The following is a 24,434-nucleotide window of genomic DNA, read 5'->3' as shown; positions in this document are numbered from 1 at the left end:
CCACTCCTCCAGTTATGGAAAGACACCAAGGCACAGCATCCACCGCGTGACATTTGGTAGATACCCCTGGGGCTGTTGGGACCCCCAGTGATGGCGGGTCATGCTTTAGCATCAGCAGGCTAGGAAGCCCTCCATGGGTAAGGCTCCAAGGATGTGTCTTGCTGGGAGTCCAAGCTGCAGTCGCGACAGAGCTCGACTCCCTCATCCACTGGCTTGCGAGCCTCACAAGGTTCAGGAGGAACACGCGTGTCTTCCTGGTCACAGTCAGGGTGTGCTGATGGTTTTGCTGAAGGTTGGGGTGGACCTGTTTGTTTTTTTAGGTGTGTGGCAGATTGGAATTTCCACCACTATGGCCTCATCAAATGTGAGCGGTGTCTTCCTAGTTCGTCTCTGTCAGGCTCCTACTCTGGGAGGTGGTCAGACATGACCCTTTCTCAGGGTGAATGTATCTTTTCCTCTGCCTGACATCAAGACTGTCCCAGTGCTTTGAGGGATGCAATTCATTTGCTTAGTGTCGATGCCTGTTTCACGGCTGACTTTGATGCTGAAGAAGGTGTTATGGAGTTGATATGGTGTCTCTAGGCGTCGCAGCTCTGGGGCCAGTTGTCGAGGTTTTTCTGAAGCCAAGGTAGACTGTCGATGTGACTGGGCTCTGGGCACGGTGTCCAATGTCAGATGTTGAGATGGTTTGGGAACCAGTTAGGACGTACAGCTCTCGCACCTCTGCATAGATGTGCTGCCACCAGCGCCTAACCCCTGGAGCTGGACTGACCCTGAAGGGTGGAACTGTCGACTGGTAGCACTGTCCGCGTACCACACAGTGCAAGTACCAGTGGTGGGCTCGATGTGTGGAACTAGCCGCCATTGAAGCTGAGAGCTGCCTTGAAGCCCACTGGTGAGAGCAGGGGCTTGTGGTCTTGCAGTATTGTCATATGGAAATGCCTGACAGAATGGATTTGTTTGGAGGCCTGAAGTCCAAGCTCGGCCGTGGTGCCCGTCCTATTTGGGGGTTGAGAAGTCTGGAAGCATCTCCTTCACTGTGATGATGTTGGCGCACATGCTCGATGACCCCCTCAGTGAGGAGCCACGCGCCTCCTCTTTGAGCACCTGCATGTGGTCACTGCTGAGAATGGGGTGCTGAGCTAGAAAGAGTAGTGTTGTGGTGAGGAACTCTTGACAGTCCCCCTGTTCCACCACCAAGAGAACCCTTGTGCAGGAGGTAATTCTCTCCCACCAGGGAAGGAGAAACCTCCGTCTGGTCTAGGGACAGGTATTGTGTGGTCGGGGTGGAGGGAGAGACCCTGTTCGGCAGTAGAGATGCCCCACTTGAAGCAGGCGCCTGTTGCCTCTGTAACTTGACCAAAAGTCTCAGAGGGCTCTGGGTCCTGAAAGGGCTGCTGCTAGTGTTATGAGCCCTGAATATGGGCGGGCGATGGTGTTTCGGCGCTCCCTATGGTCTGGAGCTCACGAAGAGTAGACCTGGGTTTAGAGGTATGAAGGTCACCGCTGGTGTGGTTGTTTCCAAGTCCTTCTTGATTTGATGTTGCATACGTGCTATTGCACTTCTGGCAAGAAGCCAGAAATACAGAAGGAAGACGATGCAAGAGGGCGCCTATATTTATGCCCTAGGAGTGGGTGTCTGCGGCAACCAAAATGCATCTTATATTTGCTTTTCATATTACTTTTCCGTTGGTGAACTTTCTTGGCCCCTTTTTTTGGGCCACAGGCATGTGCTTCTCCATTTCCTCCCAGTGTTCATACCGGAGAGTGAGCCAATAGAGTTGGCGATTTGCTAGTGCATAGCGGTCCTGGCCGCCTCTCGCTTTCCTACCGCTCCAATCCTCTATGAGAAAGATAACCTCCGTCTGGACCACGAGCATCTAAACGATGCCTTGGCATGCAGCCCTCTGGATTAGCACATGATATACAGAAGCGTTGTCTGAGGGGAAGCCTTAGCAGGGTAGGTCTGCAGTTCATAGCCCTGAAGTTGTCCCATGGGTCCTCTCCGCCCTAAGGCTAGTAGTATGAGTTTCCAGAGTAATACTAGGCTTCCGGGACTCTGTGTGGAGTGGCTATGGTGGGAAATATGGGGGTGAAGTTGGAGTAGGTGTGAAAGGGCATGGGTGTGGTGGAGAAGGACTTCAAGAGGCACGAGAGAGTGCTAGTGGGTTGGTAGCCCTGTACTTAACCATTATTCGGGTGGACGGCTCTAAAGAGGGCCCTTTCTAGAAGACCACCCTCCTTTTCTTAGAGATCCCGAGAGGTGTGCAGGTCTGGAATGGATCTTTCCTGTGAAGGGGAGGATGTAGATCTTTTTCTGATTAGACTCCCAGATATCTGACCGCTGAAGCATAAGCGGGCTCTTGCTCGACTCTGATCTCAGCATCAATTGTTCTTTCGGCGTGGACCTTGGGGACAGTTTGGCTGCAACTTTCTGTGGTTATTTCAGTGCAGAAAATGGCATTTCGGTACCTAGACACCAAGGAGGTGGCAATGGGTGGCATGTCTTGGCATCTAGTGTTGAATGGGGCTCTGGGGATCCAGCGGTTTCTGCTGGTGGAGCTGGACCTGAAGGGGGCTCTGGGGATCCAGCAGTTTCCCCTGGTGGAGCTGGACCTGAAGGTTAGTGCCTCCTAAAGCGGGGCTCGGGATCGATGCCAGACTTCCGTGGGACCAGTGCTCTGCCTCCACCCGAGGTTCTTTTGGGGGTCCAAGCGGCTGGGATTGACACTCTTGCACCTGAAGGAGGATGAGGTTCCTGGTCTTCGGTCCCAAGGGCTTCTGGGATGGTGGCTTTACCTCTTTGTGCTTGACTCTGTGGCCTCGGAGGACAACATCCATGGGCTCTCCCCCCTTTCTTGGACTGGAAGTCCCGACAGGTCTTCTTCCTCCCCTAGGTGCTGTTGGCATCTTCTCGCCTGCAGATGTTGTGGTTTCAGGCGATGGCAGGCACGCCTCTTGTGATGCAGCCAGCGGGTCACTCTTCAGTACACAAAGGTATTCTTAAAGTGGAATGCCTTGTAGGAAGTGGTACAAAAGGGGTTGGTGATGGACGGAGCATCTGAACCAATCAAACACTCACCCCCAGTCAACAGATCTGGGTTTAATCCATCACTGTTCTTTAGCCCACTCTGCCACCCCAGTTCAGACATGGCCATATGCAAATCAGTCTGACCCTGTGCCTCATGGGAACAGTCCAGCTCGAACTGCCAAGCCATGCCTTCCCTGGACCGGAAACAAGCTTCCGAGGACCGGTTTCTGGCATTTCAGCCGGGACACAATTAGAAAGGTGGTCATTCATGTTCAGTAGCCTGACCTGATGCTCCTGTATGCCTTGCGATGCTGGTCAATTGTAAGGTTTCCAGTCAAGGTCTGGCAAGAAATCCCCAGGTGCAGTGCTTGGCTGTCCTCACAGCTGGTGCCAAGGAAGACAGCAATTGTTGTTTTCATCTCTGCAGTCAAAGTTCCAAAAACTGGCACCAAAGTTCAAAGCAAAAGACTAGACTGTCACAGCGTGGGCACTCAAGCATTCAAACCCGATGACGGAAGAAAACAATTTCATTTGTGGCCTTTGTCCTGGCGCATTGTAGGGTGAGGGTGGAGCCACAATTGGACTTGAGAGTCAAAAACAACGTTGAAGAAACAAACGCAAATGCCCTGGCCCAACACTACAAAGCAGGAGTACGCAGAGCATGGGTATCTACAGCCACTCAAGCTACAAACATCATTTTACTCTCAACTTTCAAACTTGGGAGTAAAATAAACCCACCTCACAGCCCAAGAAGAGGACGACACTAATTGGTGACCCCAAAACCCAGAGCTCGACGTCACTGTCCCTCACCTCACAGCCCTGAAAGAGAGTGACAAAGGAGGACACAACCAAGCCTGGAGCTCGAGACCTCTGTCCTTCACCACAGAAAGAGGGTGCAACACCGTTTGGCTTGGCCAAAACACAGAACCACTGTTCTTCACCTCGAAGCCCTGAAACACAGAGCTTGACACCAATGTTCTCCACCTCACAGCCCTGTAAAAAGGCAACCCTTAGTGGCATTAACGAAGCGGCATCGCAGCCACGGAAAAGGTTGCTTCATCTGCATTCCCTCACTTTATCTCCTCTAGATCCTCGCCGCTTGACCTCTGGATGGAGGCCTAGCCCTGAATTCTCCCACAATGCCTCAGTTCCCTGGTACGATACCTCACTAAGGATCTGGCGGCAATGCCCGAGTCTCTTACTGACCTAGAGATAGCTTCCTGGACCGGAGGTCAAGTTTACTGGGTTGCACGTCGCTGGAGAGAACACTGTTCCATAAAGTGCATGCTTGCCTCTCAAAAGGCATGCTTGGTATCTGAGCAACACATCAGGGGGTCTTAGGGCACAAACCTGAGGAGGAGCCTTGGCAAACCAAGGACAGGCACGGGGAAAGGACACTAGAGCATCTCATTTCTAAAAGCTCTCCTGGTTTCTCTTTGTGCAGGGTCAGAGGTCATTTGTTTGCTACTAGTTGCACTTGGCCTTTGAATGCAGCACGCTCATTGGCTGCAGCAAACATTCAGGGGGGACAGTCTTCTTTCACAATTAGGCTTTCTGAAATTATCGCATCTAGCCCCAGAATTTTCAAACGGGTAGTCTTCAAGCATTGATCCACTCAACAGCATCGACTGTAGGCATGACTTAGAGGTGATTGTGGTTTAGGTGATGACGAGTACAGTACAGATAGAATGCCTCTCAACGCCCACCCAGCAGGTCAAGCAGGGAGTCTGCTGCACAGATATCACTGTCAATGGTTGATTTCCAATGCCTGCTTTCGATGGCCATGACCGTGCTCTGAGTTGCTGTGATAGCCCTCTACCCATCATCTTATCTCACTGTCAATGGTTGATTCCCAATGCCTGCTCCCGATGGCCATGACTGTACTCTGAGTTGCTGTGATAGCCTTCTACCCATCATCTTATGTCACTGTCAATGGTTGATTCCCAATGCCTGCTTCCGATGGCCATGACTGTGCTCTGAGTTGCTGTGATAGCCCTCTACCCATCATCTTATGTCACTGTCAATGGTTGATTCCCAATGCCTGCTTCCGATCGCCACGACTGTGGTCTGAGTTGCTGTGATAGCCCTCTACCCATCATCTTATGTCACTGTCAATGGTTGATTCCCAATGCCTGCTTCCGATCGCCACGACTGTGGTCTGAGTTGCTGTGATAGCCCTCTACCCATCATCTTATGTCAATTGTCAATGGTTGATTTCCAATGCCTGCTTCTGATGGTCATGACTGTGCTCTGAGTTGCTGTGATAGCCCTCTACCCATCATCCTATGTTAATTGTCAATGGTTGATTTCCAATGCCTGCTTCCGATGGCCATGACTGTGCTCTGAGTTGCTGTGATAGCCCTCTACCCATCATCTTATCTCACTGTCAATGGTTGATTCCCAATGCCTGCTTCCGATGGCCATGACTGTGCTCTGAGTTGCTGTGATAGCCCTCTACCCATCATCTTATCTCACTGTCAATGGTTGATTCCCAATGCCTGCTTCCGATGGCCATGACTGTGGTCTGAGTTGCTGTGATAGCCTTCTACCCATCATCTTATGTCACTGTCAATGGTTGATTTCCAATGCCTGCTTCCCATGGCCATGACCGTGCTCTGAGTTGCTGTGATAGCCCTCTACCCATCATCTTATGTTAATTGTCAATGGTTGATTCCCAATGCCTGCTTCCGATCGCCACGACTGTGGTCTGAGTTGCTGTGATAGCCCTCTACCCATCATCTTATGTCAATTGTCAATGGTTGATTTCCAATGCCTGCTTCTGATGGTCATGACTGTGCTCTGAGTTGCTGTGATAGCCCTCTACCCATCATCCTATGTTAATTGTCAATGGTTGATTTCCAATGCCTGCTTCCGATGGCCATGACTGTGCTCTGAGTTGCTGTGATAGCCCTCTACCCATCATCTTATCTCACTGTCAATGGTTGATTCCCAATGCCTGCTTCCGATGGCCATGACTGTGCTCTGAGTTGCTGTGATAGCCCTCTACCCATCATCTTATCTCACTGTCAATGGTTGATTCCCAATGCCTGCTTCCGATGGCCATGACTGTGGTCTGAGTTGCTGTGATAGCCTTCTACCCATCATCTTATGTCACTGTCAATGGTTGATTTCCAATGCCTGCTTCCCATGGCCATGACCGTGCTCTGAGTTGCTGTGATAGCCTTCTACCCATCATCTTATGTCACTGTCAATGGTTGATTTCCAATGCCTGCTTCCGATGGCCAGGACTGTGCTCTGAGTTGCTGTGATAGCCTTCTACCCATCATCTTATCTCACTATCAATGGTTGATTCCCAATGCCTGCTTCCGATGGCCATGACTGTGCTCTGAGTTGCTGTGACAGCCCTCTACCCATCACCTTATGTCAATGTCAATGGTTGATTCCCAATGCCTGCTTCCGATGGCCATGACTGTGCTCTGAGTTGCTGTGATAGCCCTCTACCCATCATCTTATGTCACTGTCAATGGTTGATTTCCAATGCCTGCTTCTGATGGCCATGACTGTGCTCTGAGTTGCTGTGATAGCCCTCTACCCATCATCTTATGTCACTGTCAATGGTTGATTTCCAATGCCTGCTTCTGATGGCCATGACTGTGCTCTGAGTTGCTGTGATAGCCCTCTACCCATCATCTTATGTCACTGTCAATGGTTGATTTCCAATGCCTGCTTCTGATGGCCATGACTGTGCTCTGAGTTGCTGTGATAGCCCTCTACCCATCATCTTATGTCACTGTCAATGGTTGATTTCCAATGCCTGCTTCCGATGGCCATGACTGTGCTCTGAGTTGCTGTGATAGCCCTCTACCCATCATCTTATGTCACTGTCAATGGTTGATTTCCAATGCCTGCTTCTGATGGCCATGACTGTGCTCTGAGTTGCTGTGATAGCCCTCTACCCATCATCTTATGTCACTGTCAATGGTTGATTTCCAATGCCTGCTTCTGATGGCCATGACTGTGCTCTGAGTTGCTGTGATAGCCCTCTACCCATCATCTTATGTCACTGTCAATGGTTGATTCCCAATGCCTGCTTCCATGGCCATGACTGTGCTCTGAGTTGCTGTGATAGCCTTCTACCCATCATCTTATCTCGCTGTCAATGGTTGATTTCCAATGCCTTCTTCCGATGGCCGTGACTGTGCTCTGAGTTGCTGTGATAGCCCTCTACCCATCATCTTATGTTACTGTCAATGGTTGATTCCCAATGCCTGCTTCCGATGGCCATGACTGTGCTCTGAGTTGCTGTGATAGCCCTCTACCCATCAACTTATCTCGCTGTCAATGGTTGATTTCCAATGCCTGCTTCCGATGGCCATGACTGTGCTCTGAGTTGCTGTGACAGCCCTCTACGCATCATCTTATGTCACTGTCAATGGTTGATTTCCAATGCCTGCTTCCGATGACCATGACTGTGCTCTGAGTTGCTGTGATAGCCCTCTACCCATCATCTTATCTCACTGTCAATGGTTGATTTCCAATGCCTGCTTCTGATGGCCATGACTGTGCTCTGAGTTGCTGTGATAGCTCTCTACCCATCATCCTATGTTAATTGTCAATGGTTGATTTCCAATGCCTGCTTCCGATGGCCATGACTGTGCTCTGAGTTGCTGTGATAGCCCTCTACCCATCATCTTACATCACTGTCAATGGTTGATTCCCAATGCCTGCTTCCGATGGCCGTGACTGTGCTCTGAGTTGCTGTGATAGCCCTCTAGCCATCATCTCATGTCAATTGTCAATGGTTGATTTCCAATGCCTGCTTCCGATGGCCATGAGTGTGGTCTGAGGTGCTGTGATAGCCCTCTACCCATCATCTTATGTCACTGTCAATGGTTGATTTCCAATGCCTGCTTCCGATGACCATGACTGTGCTCTGAGGTGCTGTGATAGCCCTCTAGCCATCATCTCATGTCAATTGTCAATGGTTGATTTCCAATGCCTGCTTCCGATGACCATGACTGTGCTCTGAGGTGCTGTGATAGCCCTCTAGCCATCATCTTATGTCACTGTCAATGGTTGATTTCCAATGCCTGCTTCCGATGGCCCTGACTGTGGTCTGAGTTGCTGCGATAGCCTTCCACTCATCATCTTATGTCACTTGTCAATGGTTGATTTCCAATGCCTGCTTCCGATGACCATGACTGTGCTCTGAGGTGCTGTGATAGCCCTCTACCCCTCATCTTATGTCACTGTCAATGGTTGATTTCCAATGCCTGCTTCCGATGGCCATCACTGTGGTCTGAGTTGCTGCCATAGCCTTCCACCCATCATCTTATGTCACTTGTCAATGGTTGATTTCCAATGCCTGCTTCCGATGACCATGACTGTGCTCTGAGGTGCTGTGATAGCCCTCTAGCCATCATCTCATGTCAATTGTCAATGGTTGATTTCCAATGCCTGCTTCCGATGGCCATGACTGTGGTCTGAGGTGCTGTGATAGCCCTCTACCCATCATCTTATGTCACTGTCAATGGTTGATTTCCAATGCCTGCTTCCGATGACCATGACTGTGCTCTGAGGTGCTGTGATAGCCCTCTACCCCTCATCTTATGTCACTGTCAATGGTTGATTTCCAATGCCTGCTTCCGATGACCATGACTGTGCTCTGAGGTGCTGTGATAGCCCTCTAGCCATCATCTCATGTCAATTGTCAATGGTTGATTTCCAATGCCTGCTTCCGATGACCATGACTGTGCTCTGAGGTGCTGTGATAGCCCTCTAGCTATCATCTTATGTCACTGTCAATGGTTGATTTCCAATGCCTGCTTCCGATGGCCATGAATGTGCTCTGAGTTGCTGTGATAGCGCTCTACCCATCATCTTATGTCAATTGTCAATGGTTGATTTCCAATGCCTGCTTCCGATGACCATGACTGTGCTCTGAGGTGCTGTGATAGCCCTCTAGCCATCATCTCATGTCAATTGTCAATGGTTGATTTCCAATGCCTGCTTCCGATGGCCATGACTGTGCTCTCAGTTGCTGTGATAGCCCTCTACCCATCATCTTATGTCAATTGTCAATGGTTGATTTCCAATGCCTGCTTCCGATGGTGATGACTGTGGTCTGAGTTGCTGTGATAGCCCTCTACCCATCATCTTATGTCAATTGTTAATGGTTGATTTCCAATGCCTGCTTCCGATGGCCACGACTGTCCTCTGAGGTGCTGTGATAGCCTCTGCAACACATGTGATCTTGGCTCTGGAATATCTAACATCACACCTGAGCCAGGAGACTTCATAGAACCTAGAATGTCTCGGCGACTCCTCAGACGCGCCATCTGAAGGTGGTTCTTTGTGTGTCTGAGGGACTGGTCCAAATCAGAGAAGGTCAGGCACTACCAGAGCCCTCGGACGTGCACCCAACAACACCGAGCCCCAAGGAGATGCAACAAGAACCCTGGCCTTACTCAGAATCAACGTGAGGATTTAGGCTTAAAAACTTTCCAGCTTTCACTAATGCCTGGCCGCGGTCCGATGGTAGACTACATCTGGCTGGTTGTTATTTTTGTGAAAGTCAACAAAAGACGTCCAAGCAAAGCAAAAAGAAGAAACCCATGGGATATTGGCGCAAGAAAAGAGTACTGAAAAGGAATCTAACTGGTAGAAAGTGAACAGCAATATTTTATTGTCAGACCTGTATTGAAAAAGTAATCTCAGCTACATCTAACACAGATGACGCTTTGGGGGCAGTGGACGGAACCAAAGGTTGGTCTGCAGCCACTAAATCTAACATTGGACGTGTCTGAGATACTTTATTTTCCACTCTTTTGAAATATGAGTTGTTGCTCGCCCAAGACTGACTCAAGTGACCAGGGGATTCATGACCCCTCCTGAGAGCAGAGCCCTGTCCTTGCTTCAGTTCAGTGTGTAAGAAAGAAGGCGAGAGGCATATGAAGAAAGACTAAATACAGATGTTGGAGAACTGTATTTACAATAAAGTACCTTTTCCCTTCAGTGCGGGATCTTCAACCAATACGCATGCTGAAATCAAGCAAATACGCCTCGTGAATGTAGGGAAGAAGGCAAGGCAGAGAGACTCACCAAATTTGAACTGACTCGGAAAGACTGCTTGTCCGACTTTGGTTTCCGCCTGCAGGTTCGGGCTGGGATGCTTCGTAGCATCTGTTCCTTCTCCACATTGTGCTCAGTAAATGCCCTTCACTGGGACGCATGAGTAGAAGGCTGCCATGGCACCTTCCTTCTTCTGGGCTGTGCATTCACAGCACCATGGATCGGGTGATAAGCTTCAGTAGGACAGGAGGCGCTCCATGCTGACACCTACCTTACAATGCCTGATTACAACAAAGGCTGATCCCTATGACTTTGGGCAAAGCCACAAACATCTGACTCAATGAATGGAAGTTCTTGGCTCCATTCAAATTTAAATTAAGGCGGTGTCTCCTGTCCAGGGAATGGTGGATCTTTCGGCTGGAGCTCTTCCATTCAGGAACAAACAGACTAAACCCCAGACTAATCATGGTTAAAGTTAGTTGGTAGTTTTGGTTTGAATTTGTGGAGAGTCTCGTGATTGTGGGCAGATCACTTAAATCTCCCTGCGCCTACCAAAAACGAATGTGTCCCTCTGTAACGCAACTGGGGCTCATGGAAAGCGCTCCGATACCTTCAGGTCTGGTTCACGCTATACAAAACTGCAACAAAAAAACATTGTGATTGGTTCTGAACGTAACTTTGTCATGGTAAACCAGGGAAAGGTGAAGATGGGACTCTGTCTTGAATGGATGAAGAGAACTGATAGAACAATCTTCTAGGAAGGGCACCTGATGCTCCTCTTGCGAAATACTGCAATAGCTCAAATGCAAGACCAACTATCTTTGACAAAACAGGGGGATGTTCACACGAAACCAGTGGCTGCTTAGAAGGTGGTAACGTCCAGCGGTAAAAGAGGTGACCGAGCACTGCAGGTCCATCTAAAGCTTGATAGGCTGAAAGGTGAACTCTAGCTGTGACCGAACCCTGCAGGTCCATCTAAAGCTCGATAGGCTAAAAGGTGAATTCTAGCGGTGACCGAGCACTGCAGGTTCATTTAAAGCTTGATAGGCTGAAAGGTGAACTCTAGCGGTGACCGAGCACTGCAGGTCCATTTGAAGCTTGATAGGCTGAAAGGTGAACTCTAGCGGTGACCGAGCACTGCAGGTCCATTTGAAGCTTGATAGGCTGAAAGGTGAACTCTAGCGGTGACCGAGCACTGCAGGTCCATTTGAAGCTTGATAGGCTGAAAGGTGAACTCTAGCGGTGACCGAGCACTGCAGGTTCATCTAAAGCTTGATAGGCTGAAAGGTGAACTCTAGCGTTGACCGAACCCTGCAGGTCCATCTAAAGCTTGATAGGCTGAAAGGTGAACTCTAGCGGTGACCGAACCCTGCAGGTCCATCTAAAGCTTGATAGGCTGAAAGGTGAACTCTAGCAGTGACCGAGCATTGCAGGTTCATCTAAAGCTCGATAGGCTGAAAGGTGAACTCTAGGGTGACCGAGCACTGCAGGTCCATCTAAAGCTTGATAGGCTGAAAGGTGAACTCTAGCGGTGACCGAGCACTGCAGGTCCATCTAAAGCTTGATAGGCTGAAAGGTGAACTCTAGCGGTGACCGAGCACTGCAGGTTCATCTAAAGCTCGATAGGCTGAAAGGTGAACTCTAGGGTGACTGAGCACTGCAGGTCCATCTAAAGCTCGATAGGCTGAAAGGTGAACTCTAGCGGTGACCGAGCACTGCAGGTTCATCTAAAGCTCGATAGGCTGAAAGGTGAACTCTAGGGTGACCGAGCACTGCAGGTCCATCTAAAGCTTGATAGGCTGAAAGGTGAACTCTGTGACCGAACACTGCAGGTCCATCTAAAGCTCGATAGGCTGAAAGGTGAACTCTAGCGGTGACCGAGCACTGCAGGTTCATCTAAAGCTCGATAGGCTGAAAGGTGAACTCTAGCGGTGACCGAGCCCTGCAGGTCCATCTAAAGCTCGATAGGCTGAAAGGTGAACTCTAGCGGTGACCGAGCACTGCAGGTCCATCTAAAGCTTGATAGGCTGAAAGGTGAACTCTAGGGTGACCGAGCACTGCAGGTCCATCTAAAGCTCGATAGGCTGAAAGGTGGATCTAGAACTCTTCAGGACCCAGTCAGCAGCTGCTCCACTCTATTGGGCTAAACCATGTGGCTCAACAGAAAAGGGAGGGACAAAGGTTCAGGGACTGGAGTGTGCTAAGTATATGTACCCTTAAGAGTTCAAATTCAGGGCCTTCGTCATTCTGCTGATTTTTTGTTGCATCAGACTTTCCTGGCATCTCATTTCTGGTAGTTGCTTTAAGGAAACATTGTTAAGTGGTTTCTGTAAATTCACGGGAATTAATAGAGATGGATAGACACAGCACACATGACGGAATGAACGAGATGCAGCAAGACTTCCATAGACCATCAACACAAGGAACTAACCACAACAGAAACAACCAACACAAATTGTAAACCTGCAAGAGACACCAAATACAAGAAATCAAAGCTGTCTGGAACTCCTAAAACAAGGAAACAACCATGTCAGAGATCCACACAAGGAGAGAACCTGCCAGAGCCTTCCAACATAAAACAACCAACTCTGACAGACAGTCCTACCACATGGAGCCAACGCGGCCACAAACTTCCGACTCAAGGACTAACCCTGCCAAAGACAACACACAGACCCATCACTGCCCATGACAGCAATGACAGAGCCCCTATGGACTCAGACTGCCACCACCATCCCTGCCACAGGCTACCAAAAAAGAGAATCAACCCTACAAGAGACGGCTACCACAAAGGACCAACCACTTCTTCGACTGCCACCACAGAGCCTTGAAGTTGAGGCCAACAAACTCCCAAATCAAAAGACTCATTAGTGGTAGAGTATACCTACCAAAAGACCCAGCCTACCAGCGACTTTCAATCCTACCAACTAACCCTAACAAAAAGAACTAGCCGCGCAACAAACACTCATCACGAGGGAACTCTATCACAGACAACAATTCACAGAAACCCACCTGACAACACAAAGAGCCAACACAAGCAGAAATTCCCATCATAAAATGTAACCCTTCCAAAGACTTCCAACACAGGCACCCCACCATGCAGAGAGTACCGTCACAGAGAGAACCCTGGCAGGGACTCCAAACACAAAGAAATCGTATCGGACACTAATCACGATAAACCAACTGTGCAAGAGGCTGCCACATAATCTAAAAGCTATGCCTAGCAATACATAACAAATCCACACAGAGATTTTCAACACAGTAAGCAAACCTAGCCTTTCATGTCCAGTTTAGCCTGGAGTCCCAGAGCTGGGTGTCAGACTTGCAGAAGGTTCCCACACAATGAACACTACCCCCTGCCAAAGCAGCGCAACTATGCCCTCAAACTGCCTGCCACATAGAGTCAATACAGGCGGGCAAACCACCCTGCTCCATATCAACAACAAGCGAGGGTCCCTACTTACAGCAATACTAGGAAGAGGAGGCAGGGAAAAATTCAAACAAAAACACAGAACCTCTCCTAGTATGTACACTTAATCTAAAGGTAATACATCCATAGATTAATATATATATATCAACATATATGCTCAATACTGCAACTATGGAGACCTATCTCCATAGTACAACCTGAGAGCCCCTGAGACTCCACCTTTAAGGACTCAACCCTGACAAAGACTCCCAGCACAAAGATCCAACACTGCGCTGTGCGGCTCTGAGAACAACATTCATGGCAAAAGAAACTAATACAAACAGCCAGTCCTAGATCAGATTCACACCGCAAGGAACCAACACTGCCTCATACGGCTATGAGAAAGACAACCCTGGATAAGATTCACAACGCAAAGAATCAACACTGCCTCATACGGCTATGAGAAAGACAGCCCTGGATCAGATTCACACCGCAAAGAAGCACACTGTCTCATACAGCTATGAGAAAGACAGCTCTGGATCAAGTTCACACCACAAAGAATCACAGTGCCTTATACGACTATGAGAAAGACAGCCCTGGATCAGATTCACACCGCAAAGAACCAACATTGCCTCATACGGCTATGAGAAAGACAGCCCAGGATCAGATTCACACCACAAAGAATCACACTGCCTCATACGGCTGAGAGAGACAGCCCTGTTTTAGATTCACACCGCAAAGAATCAACACTGCCTCATACGGCTATGAGAAAGACAGCCCTGGATCAGATTCACACCGCAAAGTAACAACACTGCCCCATGCGGCTATGAGAAAGACAGCCCTGGATCAGATTCACACCGCAAAGAATCACACTGTCTCATACGGCTGTGAGAAAGACAGCCCTGGATCAGATTCACACCGCAAAGAAACAACACTGCCTCATGCGGCTATGAGAAAGATAGCCCTGGGTCAGATTCACACCGCAAAGAATCAACACTTCCTCATACGGCTATGAGAAAGACAGCCCTGGATCAGATTGACACCACAAAGAATCAAACTGCCTCATACGGCTATGAGAAAGACAGCCCTGGGTCAGATTCACACCACAAAGAATCACACTGTCTCATACGGCTGTGAGAAAGACAGCCCTGGATCAGATTCACACCGCAAAGAATCACACTGCCTCATACGGCTATGAGAAAAAAAACCCTGGATCAGATTCACACCACAAAGAATCACACTGTCTCATACGGCTGTGAGAAAGACAGCCCTGGATCAGATTCACACCGCAAAGAATCACACTGCCTCATACGGCTATGAGAAAAAAAACCCTGGATCAGATTCACACCACAAAGAATCACACTGCCTCATACGGCTATGAGAAAGACAGCCCTGGGTCAGATTCACACCACAAAGAATCAACACTGCCTCATACGGCTATGAGAAAAAGAGCCCTGGATCAGATTCACACCACAAAGAATCACACTGCCTCATACGGCTATGAGAAAGACAGCCCTGGATCAGATTCACACCACAAAGAATCACACTGCCTCATACGGCTATGAGAAAAAGAGCCCTGGATCAGATTCACACCACAAAGAATCACACTGCCTCATACGGCTATGAGAAAGACAGCCCTGGATCAGATTCACACCGCAAAGAATCACACTGCCTCATACGGCTATGAGAAAAAGAGCCCTGGATCAGATTCACACCACAAAGAATCACACTGCCTCATACGGCTATGAGAAAGACAGCCCTGGATCAGATTCACACCGCAAAGAATCACACTGCCTCATACGGCTATGAGAAAAAGAGCCCGGGATCAGATTCAGACCGCAAAGAATCAACACTGCCTCATACGGCTATGAGAAAGACAGCCCTGGATCAGATTCACACCACAAATAACCAACACAGTCTCATACGGCTATGAGAAAGACAGCCCTGGATCAGATTCACACCACAAAGAATCAACACTGCCTCATGGGGCTATGAGAAAGATAGCCCTGGATCAGATTCACACCGCAAAGAATCACACTGCCTCATACAGCTATGAGAAAAAGAGCCCGGGATCAGATTCAGACCGCAAAGAATCAACACTGCCTCATACGGCTATGAGAAAGACAGCCCTGGATCAGATTCACACCACAAATAACCAACACAGCCTCATACGGCTATGAGAAAGACAGCCCTGGATCAGATTCACACCACAAAGAATCAACACTGCCTCATGGGGCTATGAGAAAGATAGCCCTGGATCAGATTCACACCGCAAAGAACCAACATTGCCTCATACGGCTATGAGAAAGACAGCCCAGGATCAGATTCACACCACAAAGAATCACACTGCCTCATACGGCTGAGAGAGACAGCCCTGTTTTAGATTCACACCGCAAAGAATCAACACTGCCTCATACGGCTATGAGAAAGACAGCCCTGGGTCAGATTCACACCGCAAAGAATCAACACTTCCTCATACGGCTATGAGAAAGACAGCCCTGGATCAGATTGACACCACAAAGAATCAAACTGCCTCATACGGCTATGAGAAAGACAGCCCTGGATCAGATTCACACCGCAAAGAATCACACTGTCTCATACGGCTGTGAGAAAGACAGCCCTGGATCAGATTCACACCGCAAAGAAACAACACTGCCTCATGCGGCTATGAGAAAGATAGCCCTGGGTCAGATTCACAGCGCAAAGAATCAACACTTCCTCATACGGCTATGAGAAAGACAGCCCTGGATCAGATTGACACCACAAAGAATCAAACTGCCTCATACGGCTATGAGAAAGACAGCCCTGGGTCAGATTCACACCACAAAGAATCAACACTGCCTCACACGGCTATGAGAAAGACAGCCCTGGATCAGATTCACACCGCAAAGAATCACACTGCCTCATACGGTTATGAGAAAGACAGCCCTGGATCAGATTCACACCACAAAGAATCACACTGTCTCATACGGCTGTGAGAAAGACAGCCCTGGATCAGATTCACACCGCAAAGAATCACACTGCCTCATACGGCTATGCGAAAAAGAGCCCTGGATCAGATTCACACCACAAAGAATCACACTGCCTCATACGGCTATGAGAAAGACAGCCCTGGATCAGATTCACACCACAAAGAATCAACACTGCCTCATACGGCTATGAGAAAAAGAGCCCTGGATCAGAATCACACCACAAAGAATCACACTGCCTCATACGGCTATGAGAAAGACAGCCCTGGATCAGATTCACACCACAAAGAATCACACTGCCTCATACGGCTATGAGAAAAAGAGCCCTGGATCAGATTCACACCACAAAGAATCACACTGCCTCATACGGCTATGAGAAAGACAGCCCTGGATCAGATTCACACCGCAAAGAATCACACTGCCTCATACGGCTATGAGAAAAAGAGCCCTGGATCAGATTCACACCACAAAGAATCACACTGCCTCATACGGCTATGAGAAAGACAGCCCTGGATCAGATTCACACCGCAAAGAATCACACTGCCTCATACGGCTATGAGAAAAAGAGCCCGGGATCAGATTCAGACCGCAAAGAATCAACACTGCCTCATACGGCTATGAGAAAGACAGCCCTGGATCAGATTCACACCACAAATAACCAACACAGCCTCATACGGCTATGAGAAAGACAGCCCTGGATCAGATTCACACCACAAAGAATCAACACTGCCTCATGGGGCTATGAGAAAGATAGCCCTGGATCAGATTCACACCGCAAAGAATCACACTGCCTCATACAGCTATGAGAAAAAGAGCCCGGGATCAGATTCAGACCGCAAAGAATCAACACTGCCTCATACGGCTATGAGAAAGACAGCCCTGGATCAGATTCACACCACAAATAACCAACACAGCCTCATACGGCTATGAGAAAGACAGCCCTGGATCAGATTCACACCACAAAGAATCAACACTGCCTCATGGGGCTATGAGAAAGATAGCCTGGATCAGATTCACACTGCAAATAACCAACCGTTAGAAAACAACTCTCTGAAGTTCCAGGAAAACTCTCCTTTCCAGACATTCAAACAAGTAGCCCAACCACAGCATTACGCACAAAGTAAACCTACACTGCAGCTAAATCTTTTCACAAACAACCAACCCTATCTCACAATCACAAAGAACAAAATATGCCTCAGAACAAATGAATCCTTTCTCAGATTCCCAACAAAATCCCAACCTGCTACAAATCCCAACTCCAAAGAAGTACCCATGGCTCAGAATACAACAATAGAAGCCTGAACTAAGGATCTCCCAGCTGAAAGACAACCCCCCCTGCCACAGAATCATCACCCACCCAGCTCAAAGACACACTTCGCCACAGAATCATCACCCAAAATTCTACAGACCCAACCTTGCCAGAATTTCTCAAAACACAAAACAGCCTTGCCTCAGGTTCCCAATGCAAAGAACAAAACGTGTTGGGTTTTCTTAACGAAAAACACAATCCATCCTCAGTTTCACCCAACAAAAGAGGCAACGATAACCTCAGGTTATGGCCACAAAGCACCAAACAGGAATGGATATTGCTATCTCAAAGACCCACCCCACTTCTGCCCGACAGTCACAAAACCACCTCTCTCACCCAGATTAGCATGCCAAACACCCTTCTTTCTTCAACATCTTACAGCCTGAAGCCCCATCCCATGCCAAGGGCTCCCCTATGCACTTATAGTACCTCCTTAAGAAAGTACGCATTTGCCTCAGGCTGCTGACTGAAGGATCAACTCCTGCAACAAACGACAGAAAAACAATACAAGAAGCTCAGCACTGTCCTCAGATGCTTAGCACAAACGGGCCGCTCTGCCATCATGCTGATCACAAAGGCAAACGTCAGGACCACAGCCTGAACTCCTCACAGAGCTAAGCCCTCTTTCTTGGATCGACCACAAACCTAAAACCACTGGCCTCAGACTCCCACGACAAAGAAGCACCACTGCCTTTAAATCACCTCTCAACGACAAAGATTGTCCTCGGATTGCCCCAAACTAAGAGAGCATCCATTGCTCAATCATCTTCTCAACCTCGAGGTCCTCGCTCCACTCAGCAAAAAAACTACATGCACTGCCCAAATCGACATTTTCGTTTGAAAGGTCCACTTCCCAGTCCTTCAGTTTTGGAACCTCAGGCACGACTCAAGTCTAGCTTTTCATTCTCAAGCTCGTGTACCCCATGCCCAGTCTTTGAACCCCGGGCACGACTCAAGTCTAGCTTTTCATTCTCAAGCTCGTGTACCCCATGCCCAGTCTTTGAACCCCGGGCACGACTCAAGTCTAGCTTTTCATTCTCAAGCTCGTGTACCCCATGCCCAGTCTTTGAACCCCGGGCACGACACAAGTCTACCTTTTCATTCTAAAGCTCATGTACCCCATGCCCAGTCTTGGAACCCCGGGCACGACACAAGTCTACCTTTTTATTCTCAAGCTCATGTACCCCATGCCCAGTCTTTGAACCCCGGGCACGATTCAAGTCTACTGTTTCATTCTCGAGCTCATGTACCCCCTGCCCAGTGTTGGAACCTCTGCATGACTCAAGTCTACCTTTTCATTCTCAAGCTCATGTACCCCATGCCCAGTCTTGGAACCCCTGCACGACTCAAGTCTACCTTTTCGTTCTCAAGCTCATATACCTCATGCCCAGTCTTTGGACCCCGGGCACGACTCAAGTCTACCTTTTCATTCTCAAGCTCAAGTACCCCACGCCCAGTCTTGGAACCACGGGCACGACTCAAGTCTACCTTTTCCTTCTCAGGCTCAAGTACCCCATGCCCAGTCTTTGAACCCGGGGCACGACTCAAGTCTACCTTTTCATTCTCAAGCTCATGTACCCCATGCCCAGTCTTGGAACCACGGGCACGACTCAAGTCTACCTTTTCATTCTCAAGCTCATGTACCCCATGCCCAGTCTTGGAACCCGGGGCACGACTCAAGTCTACCTTTTCATTCTCGAGCTCATGAACCCCATGCCCAGTCTGGGGACACCCAGGTATGACTCGTCTACCTTTTAATTCTCAAGCTCATATACCTCATGCCCAGTCTTGGAACACGGGGCACGACTCAAGTCTACCTTTTCATTCTCAAGCTCATGTACCCCTTGCCCAGTCTTGGAACCCCAGGCACGACTCAAGTCTACCTTTTCATTCTCAAGCTCATGTACCCCATGCCCAGTCTTGGAACCTGGGGCACGACTCAAGTCTACCTTTTCATTCTCAAGCTCATGTACCCCAATGCCCAGTCTTTGAACCCGAGGCACGACTCAAATCTACCTTTTCATTCTCAAGCTCATGTACCCCATGCCCAGTCTTGGAACCCCCGCACGACTCAAGTCTACCTTTTCATTCTCAGGCTCATGTACCCCAATGCTCAGTCTTTGAACCCGAGGCACGACTCAAGTCTACCTTTTCATTCTCAAGCTCATGTACCCCATGCCCAGTCTTGGAACCCCGGGCACGACTCAAGTCTACCTTTTCATTCTCAAGCTCATATACCCCATGCCCAGTCTTGGAACCCCCGCACGACTCAAGTCTACCTTTTCATTCTCAAGCCCATGTACCCCATGCCCAGTCTTGGAACCCCCGCACGACTCAAGTCTACCTTTTCATTCTCAAGCCCATGTACCCCATGCCCAGTCTTGGAACCCCCGCACGACTCAAGTCTACCTTTTCATTCTCAGGCTCATGTACCCGATGCCCAGCCTGGGAACCCCTGCACGACTCAAGTCTACCTTTTCCTTCTCAGGCTCATGTACCCCATGCCCAGTCTTGGAACCACGGGCACGACTCAAGTCTACCTTTTCATTCTCAAGCTCATGTACCCCATGCCCAGTCTTGGAACCCCCGCACGACTCAAGTCTACCTTTTCCTTCTCAGGCTCATGTACCCCATGCCCAGTCTTGGAACCACGGGCACGACTCAAGTCTACCTTTTCATTCTCAAGCCCATGTACCCCATGCCCAGTCTTTGGACCCCGGGCACGACTCAAGTCTACCTTTTCATTCTCAAGCTCATGTACCCCATGCCCAGTCTTGGAACCCCGGGCACGATTCAAGTCTACCTTTTCATTCTCAGGCTCATGTACCCCATGCCCAGTCTGGGAACAACGAGCACGACTCAAGTCTACCTTTTCATTCTCAAGCTCATGTACCCCATGCCCAGTCTTGGAACCCCCGCACGACTCAAGTCTACCTTTTCATTCTGAAGCTCATGTACCCCATGCCCAGCCTGGGAACCCCTGCACGACTCAAGTCTACATTTTCCTTCTCAGGCTCATGTACCCCATGCCCAGTCTTGGAACCACGGGCACGACTCAAGCCAACTTTTTTATTCTTAAATTCCCGCTCCCAACTCTGGGTCTTGGAACCTCACACACTGCCCAAGTCTACCTTTCGGTCCTGTATTTCACATCCCATTTTGAGCACCTAAATCCTATGCCCTGCAGGTCTAGTCACCCCCAAGCACCTGAACCCCATTTACGCATGAACTGCCCTTTGAATGCACAAGCACAGGTTTGCCCAGCAGCTCCTCACCCCAATCAAGGCTCAGGCCTAGAGTTTCATCCGAGGGTCTGGTGCCCACTCGATGCCCGCCCCCGCGCACTGCTCAAGCCTACCTTCTTGTCCTGCAGATCAATGGACAGCTCGTAGCTGTCCGACAAGACTTTGGAGCGCTTGAAGTCCTCCTCCTCCTGCTTGCGCAAGGACACACTGGCTGGCTGCAGGCGAGCTCGCTGGTTCCACTGAAGGCTGGCCGGCGATGGCGGTGGGTGTGACATGGATGGTGGTAGCTGGTAGTGGTCACTCCTGGGGTCCGCATTGCAGCGATATGGGATCTGGTTGTTGGGGCCATCCACTATCGTCCCGGACTCACTGCCCTGAGAGTCCCCCTCCACGCTATGAAAACAAGCCAGAAGGAGATTTAAAAAGACTGGACCCCACAGCCAGAACTGGGTCTTTAAACAATGAGATGGTACCCAAAGTGGGAGATAACCAGAGAAAAGGTAAGGGCAAGACAGAGGGACAGAGGGGGCAAGAGGGGTTTAGAGAGGTGGCCAAAAAGTGCGGAGAAGAGTAGGAATAACAGAAGGAATAACAGAAGGAAAGAGAAAAGAAGGGGAGGAAAGGCAGGAATAAGGTTAACAAGAGGGAAAAAGGGGAACTAAGAATGGAGCGCGTCAGAGGAGCGGCCAATGGAGTGTGTAAGAAAAGGGCAAGAGGGGGAGGGGCAAATCAGGGGACAAAAGTGGGTAAGAGGGCACAAGAAGCAACAAAAGAAAGGGCGAGAAAGGAGAGAAGAAACAGGACAAGGGAGGGGAAAATGGGGTAAGAGAGACAACTGATAGGAAGAAGGAAGATGAATGGGTCATCCTTAGTTAGTGTTACAACTCCCACTCACACACAACACACTACCACTCACACACAACACACTACCACTCACACACAACACACTACCACTCACACACAACACACTACCACTCACACGCAACATACTACCACTCACACGCAACATACTACCACTCACACACAACATACTACCACTCACACACAACATACTACCACTCACACACAACATACTACCACTCACACACAACATACCACCACTCACAGCAACTGCTACTGGCATACACCCCTCACACAAAGACATGCCCCTCCACCAGCAACCTCACTCCCTGTCACTCAGACTTACCATGACTCATTCAGAAGCCATCTCCATGCTGTGACTTACCCTGACTTACCCCCACACATGCCTATCACCCCAACTCAAACCACACGCAGGCCTTACCCGCACTCACTCAGACATACCACGACTCCAGCAACCTCAGTCAGACATACCCCGGCTCGCACACAACTCCTACCCTCCACTCACAGCACATATGCACACAATGACTCAACTACAGCCCTCACCCTCATTCACAAAGACTGACCATCCCCTCACACATACATCACGTTAGACCCCCTTGCACACACATGCACAGCTCTTTCCTAGCTGGACACACCATGATGTACACATACTCTCCACCCAAGCTCATATTCCTTTCCCACGTACAGACCTTCCCTAAATCTAACACACACCTCCAGCTCACTTACAAACAATTCCCTCTAAAACCCAGACAAGGGGCTTCCTGAATTTCTGAAAGAGAAACAGCAGAAAGCAAGATCATCACAACATTATATATGTCAGAAGCCAAATCCAACCTCCTCTAGCTGCACATCACAAGACTCTTTCAGGACTGATATGATGACAAGTGTAAGGAGCCCCTATCTCCAAAGTGCAATCCTTTGTCACTGCCATGGGCCCCGTGCACCAGTGCAACCCTTCCCTAATCCATGCGCGGGATCCGTTCAATACCTATGCATCACAGAGATCTGCAGGAACCCTTCCCTAATCCATGCGCGGGATCCCTTCCATACCTATGCATTGCTGCGATCTGCAGGAACCCTTCCCTAATCCCTGCGCGGGATCCCTTCCATACCTATGCATCGCTGCAATCTGCAGGAACCCTTCGCTAATCCATGTGCGGGATCCCTTCCATACCTATGCATGGATGCCACCCAGAGAGATGACCCCAAGACATAGCCCTGGTGCACCAGTGCATCACAGCGATCTGCAGAAACCCTTCCCTAATCCATGCACGGGAACCCTTCCACACCAGAGGGATGACGCCTTGCCCCGGTGCATCATGGCTATCTGCCGGAACCCTTCCCTAATCCATGCGCGGGATCCCTTCCATACCTATGCATGGATGACACCCAGAGGGATGACCCCAAGCCGTGGCCCTGGTGCACCAGTGCATCACAGCGATCTCCAGGAACCGTTATCTTACCATGGCCTGGACCCCTTCCGTGCATGGATACAACCCAGAGAAGCGACCTCTAGCCGCACTGCCCCGCGCATCGTAGATACCTGCAGTATGGCCAGCTACGGGGAGAGCTTTATGGTGAATGAAGGCCACCCTTGCTTATTATTCATACAGCAACAGCACAGCCATCAACGCACACACTTGAAGGCGCGTTACAAACCAACACAAATGCTGTCAAATACAATAAAAAAAACATGACCCTGTGTCCAACGAATACAACATCTGTGTAAACCTGCTCCAGCAAATGCCAAGTTCAGCCAAAATCAACTCATTTGAGAATAATGAAGGGGAGGAACATCAGGTGTAGGATAATCTCATGACATTTGGGGTGCAGTGAAAAGTGTAACAGCATCCAGGAGCCTTTCACATACCTACGTCCCGAGGTCACGCCTCCGCCTCGCCTATATTTTATGCACGAGATCTATGCACACGTAAGTATATGTTTAGTAGTAAATGCAGGAGGGACAGAGGGGAACTCTGAAATACTTACTAATAAAAGGTGAGGAGTTAAGGGAGGAGTACGGAAGGGTTAGGGAGCGATTTAGGGAGGAACACGCAAGCACACATAAGAGTAGCCTCTCCTTATTCACAAACGGCACTTCTTTAGTTACTACAGCCAGAAAGGATCCAGAACAATCATAAATGCACGCCGGTTTAGAGCTGGAGCGAGTGCAACACCAGCTATGAAATTACTGCAGCCAGAAAGAACTCAGAACAATTATTAATGCACTCTGGCTTACAGCTGGAGAGAGTCCTGCACAAGTCACTGAGCTACTGCAGCCAGGAAGGACCCACAACAATCATAAATGCACTTGGCTTACAGCTGGAGCGAGTGCAACACCAGCCATGGAATTACTGCAGCCAGGCAAGACCCACAACAATAATAAATGCACTCCGGCTTAGAGCTGGAGCGAGTGCAACACCAGCCATGGAATTACTGCAGGCAGGCAAGACCCACAACAATAATAAATGCACTCTGGCTTACAGCTGGAGCGAGTGCAACACCAGCCATGGAATTACTGCAGGCAGGCAAGACCCACAACAATAATAAATGCACTCCGGCTTACAGCTGGAGCGAGTGC

At 49.3% G+C, this 24,434-nt stretch overlaps 1 protein-coding gene across 4 annotated transcripts in view; it reads right to left on the bottom strand.

Moving 5' to 3' along the window:
• Positions 1-24,434, bottom strand: part of IQSEC2 (IQ motif and Sec7 domain ArfGEF 2) — a 359,223-nt gene that overhangs the window by 194,774 nt on the left and 140,015 nt on the right. For all 4 annotated transcript variants that reach the window (XM_078664507.1, XM_078664509.1, XM_078664510.1 and 1 more), the window contains exon 2: positions 21,106-21,385. In XM_078664507.1, coding sequence (XP_078520633.1) covers positions 21,106-21,385 — 280 coding nt within the window. The remainder of the gene's footprint in view (positions 1-21,105; positions 21,386-24,434) is intronic.

This window comes from Lissotriton helveticus, chromosome 10 (assembly GCF_964261635.1).
Source record: "Lissotriton helveticus chromosome 10, aLisHel1.1, whole genome shotgun sequence".
NCBI lineage: Eukaryota > Metazoa > Chordata > Amphibia > Caudata > Salamandridae > Lissotriton > Lissotriton helveticus.
Note: the sequence above shows the minus strand (reverse complement) of the source record. Positions and strands in the feature narration are given on the sequence as shown.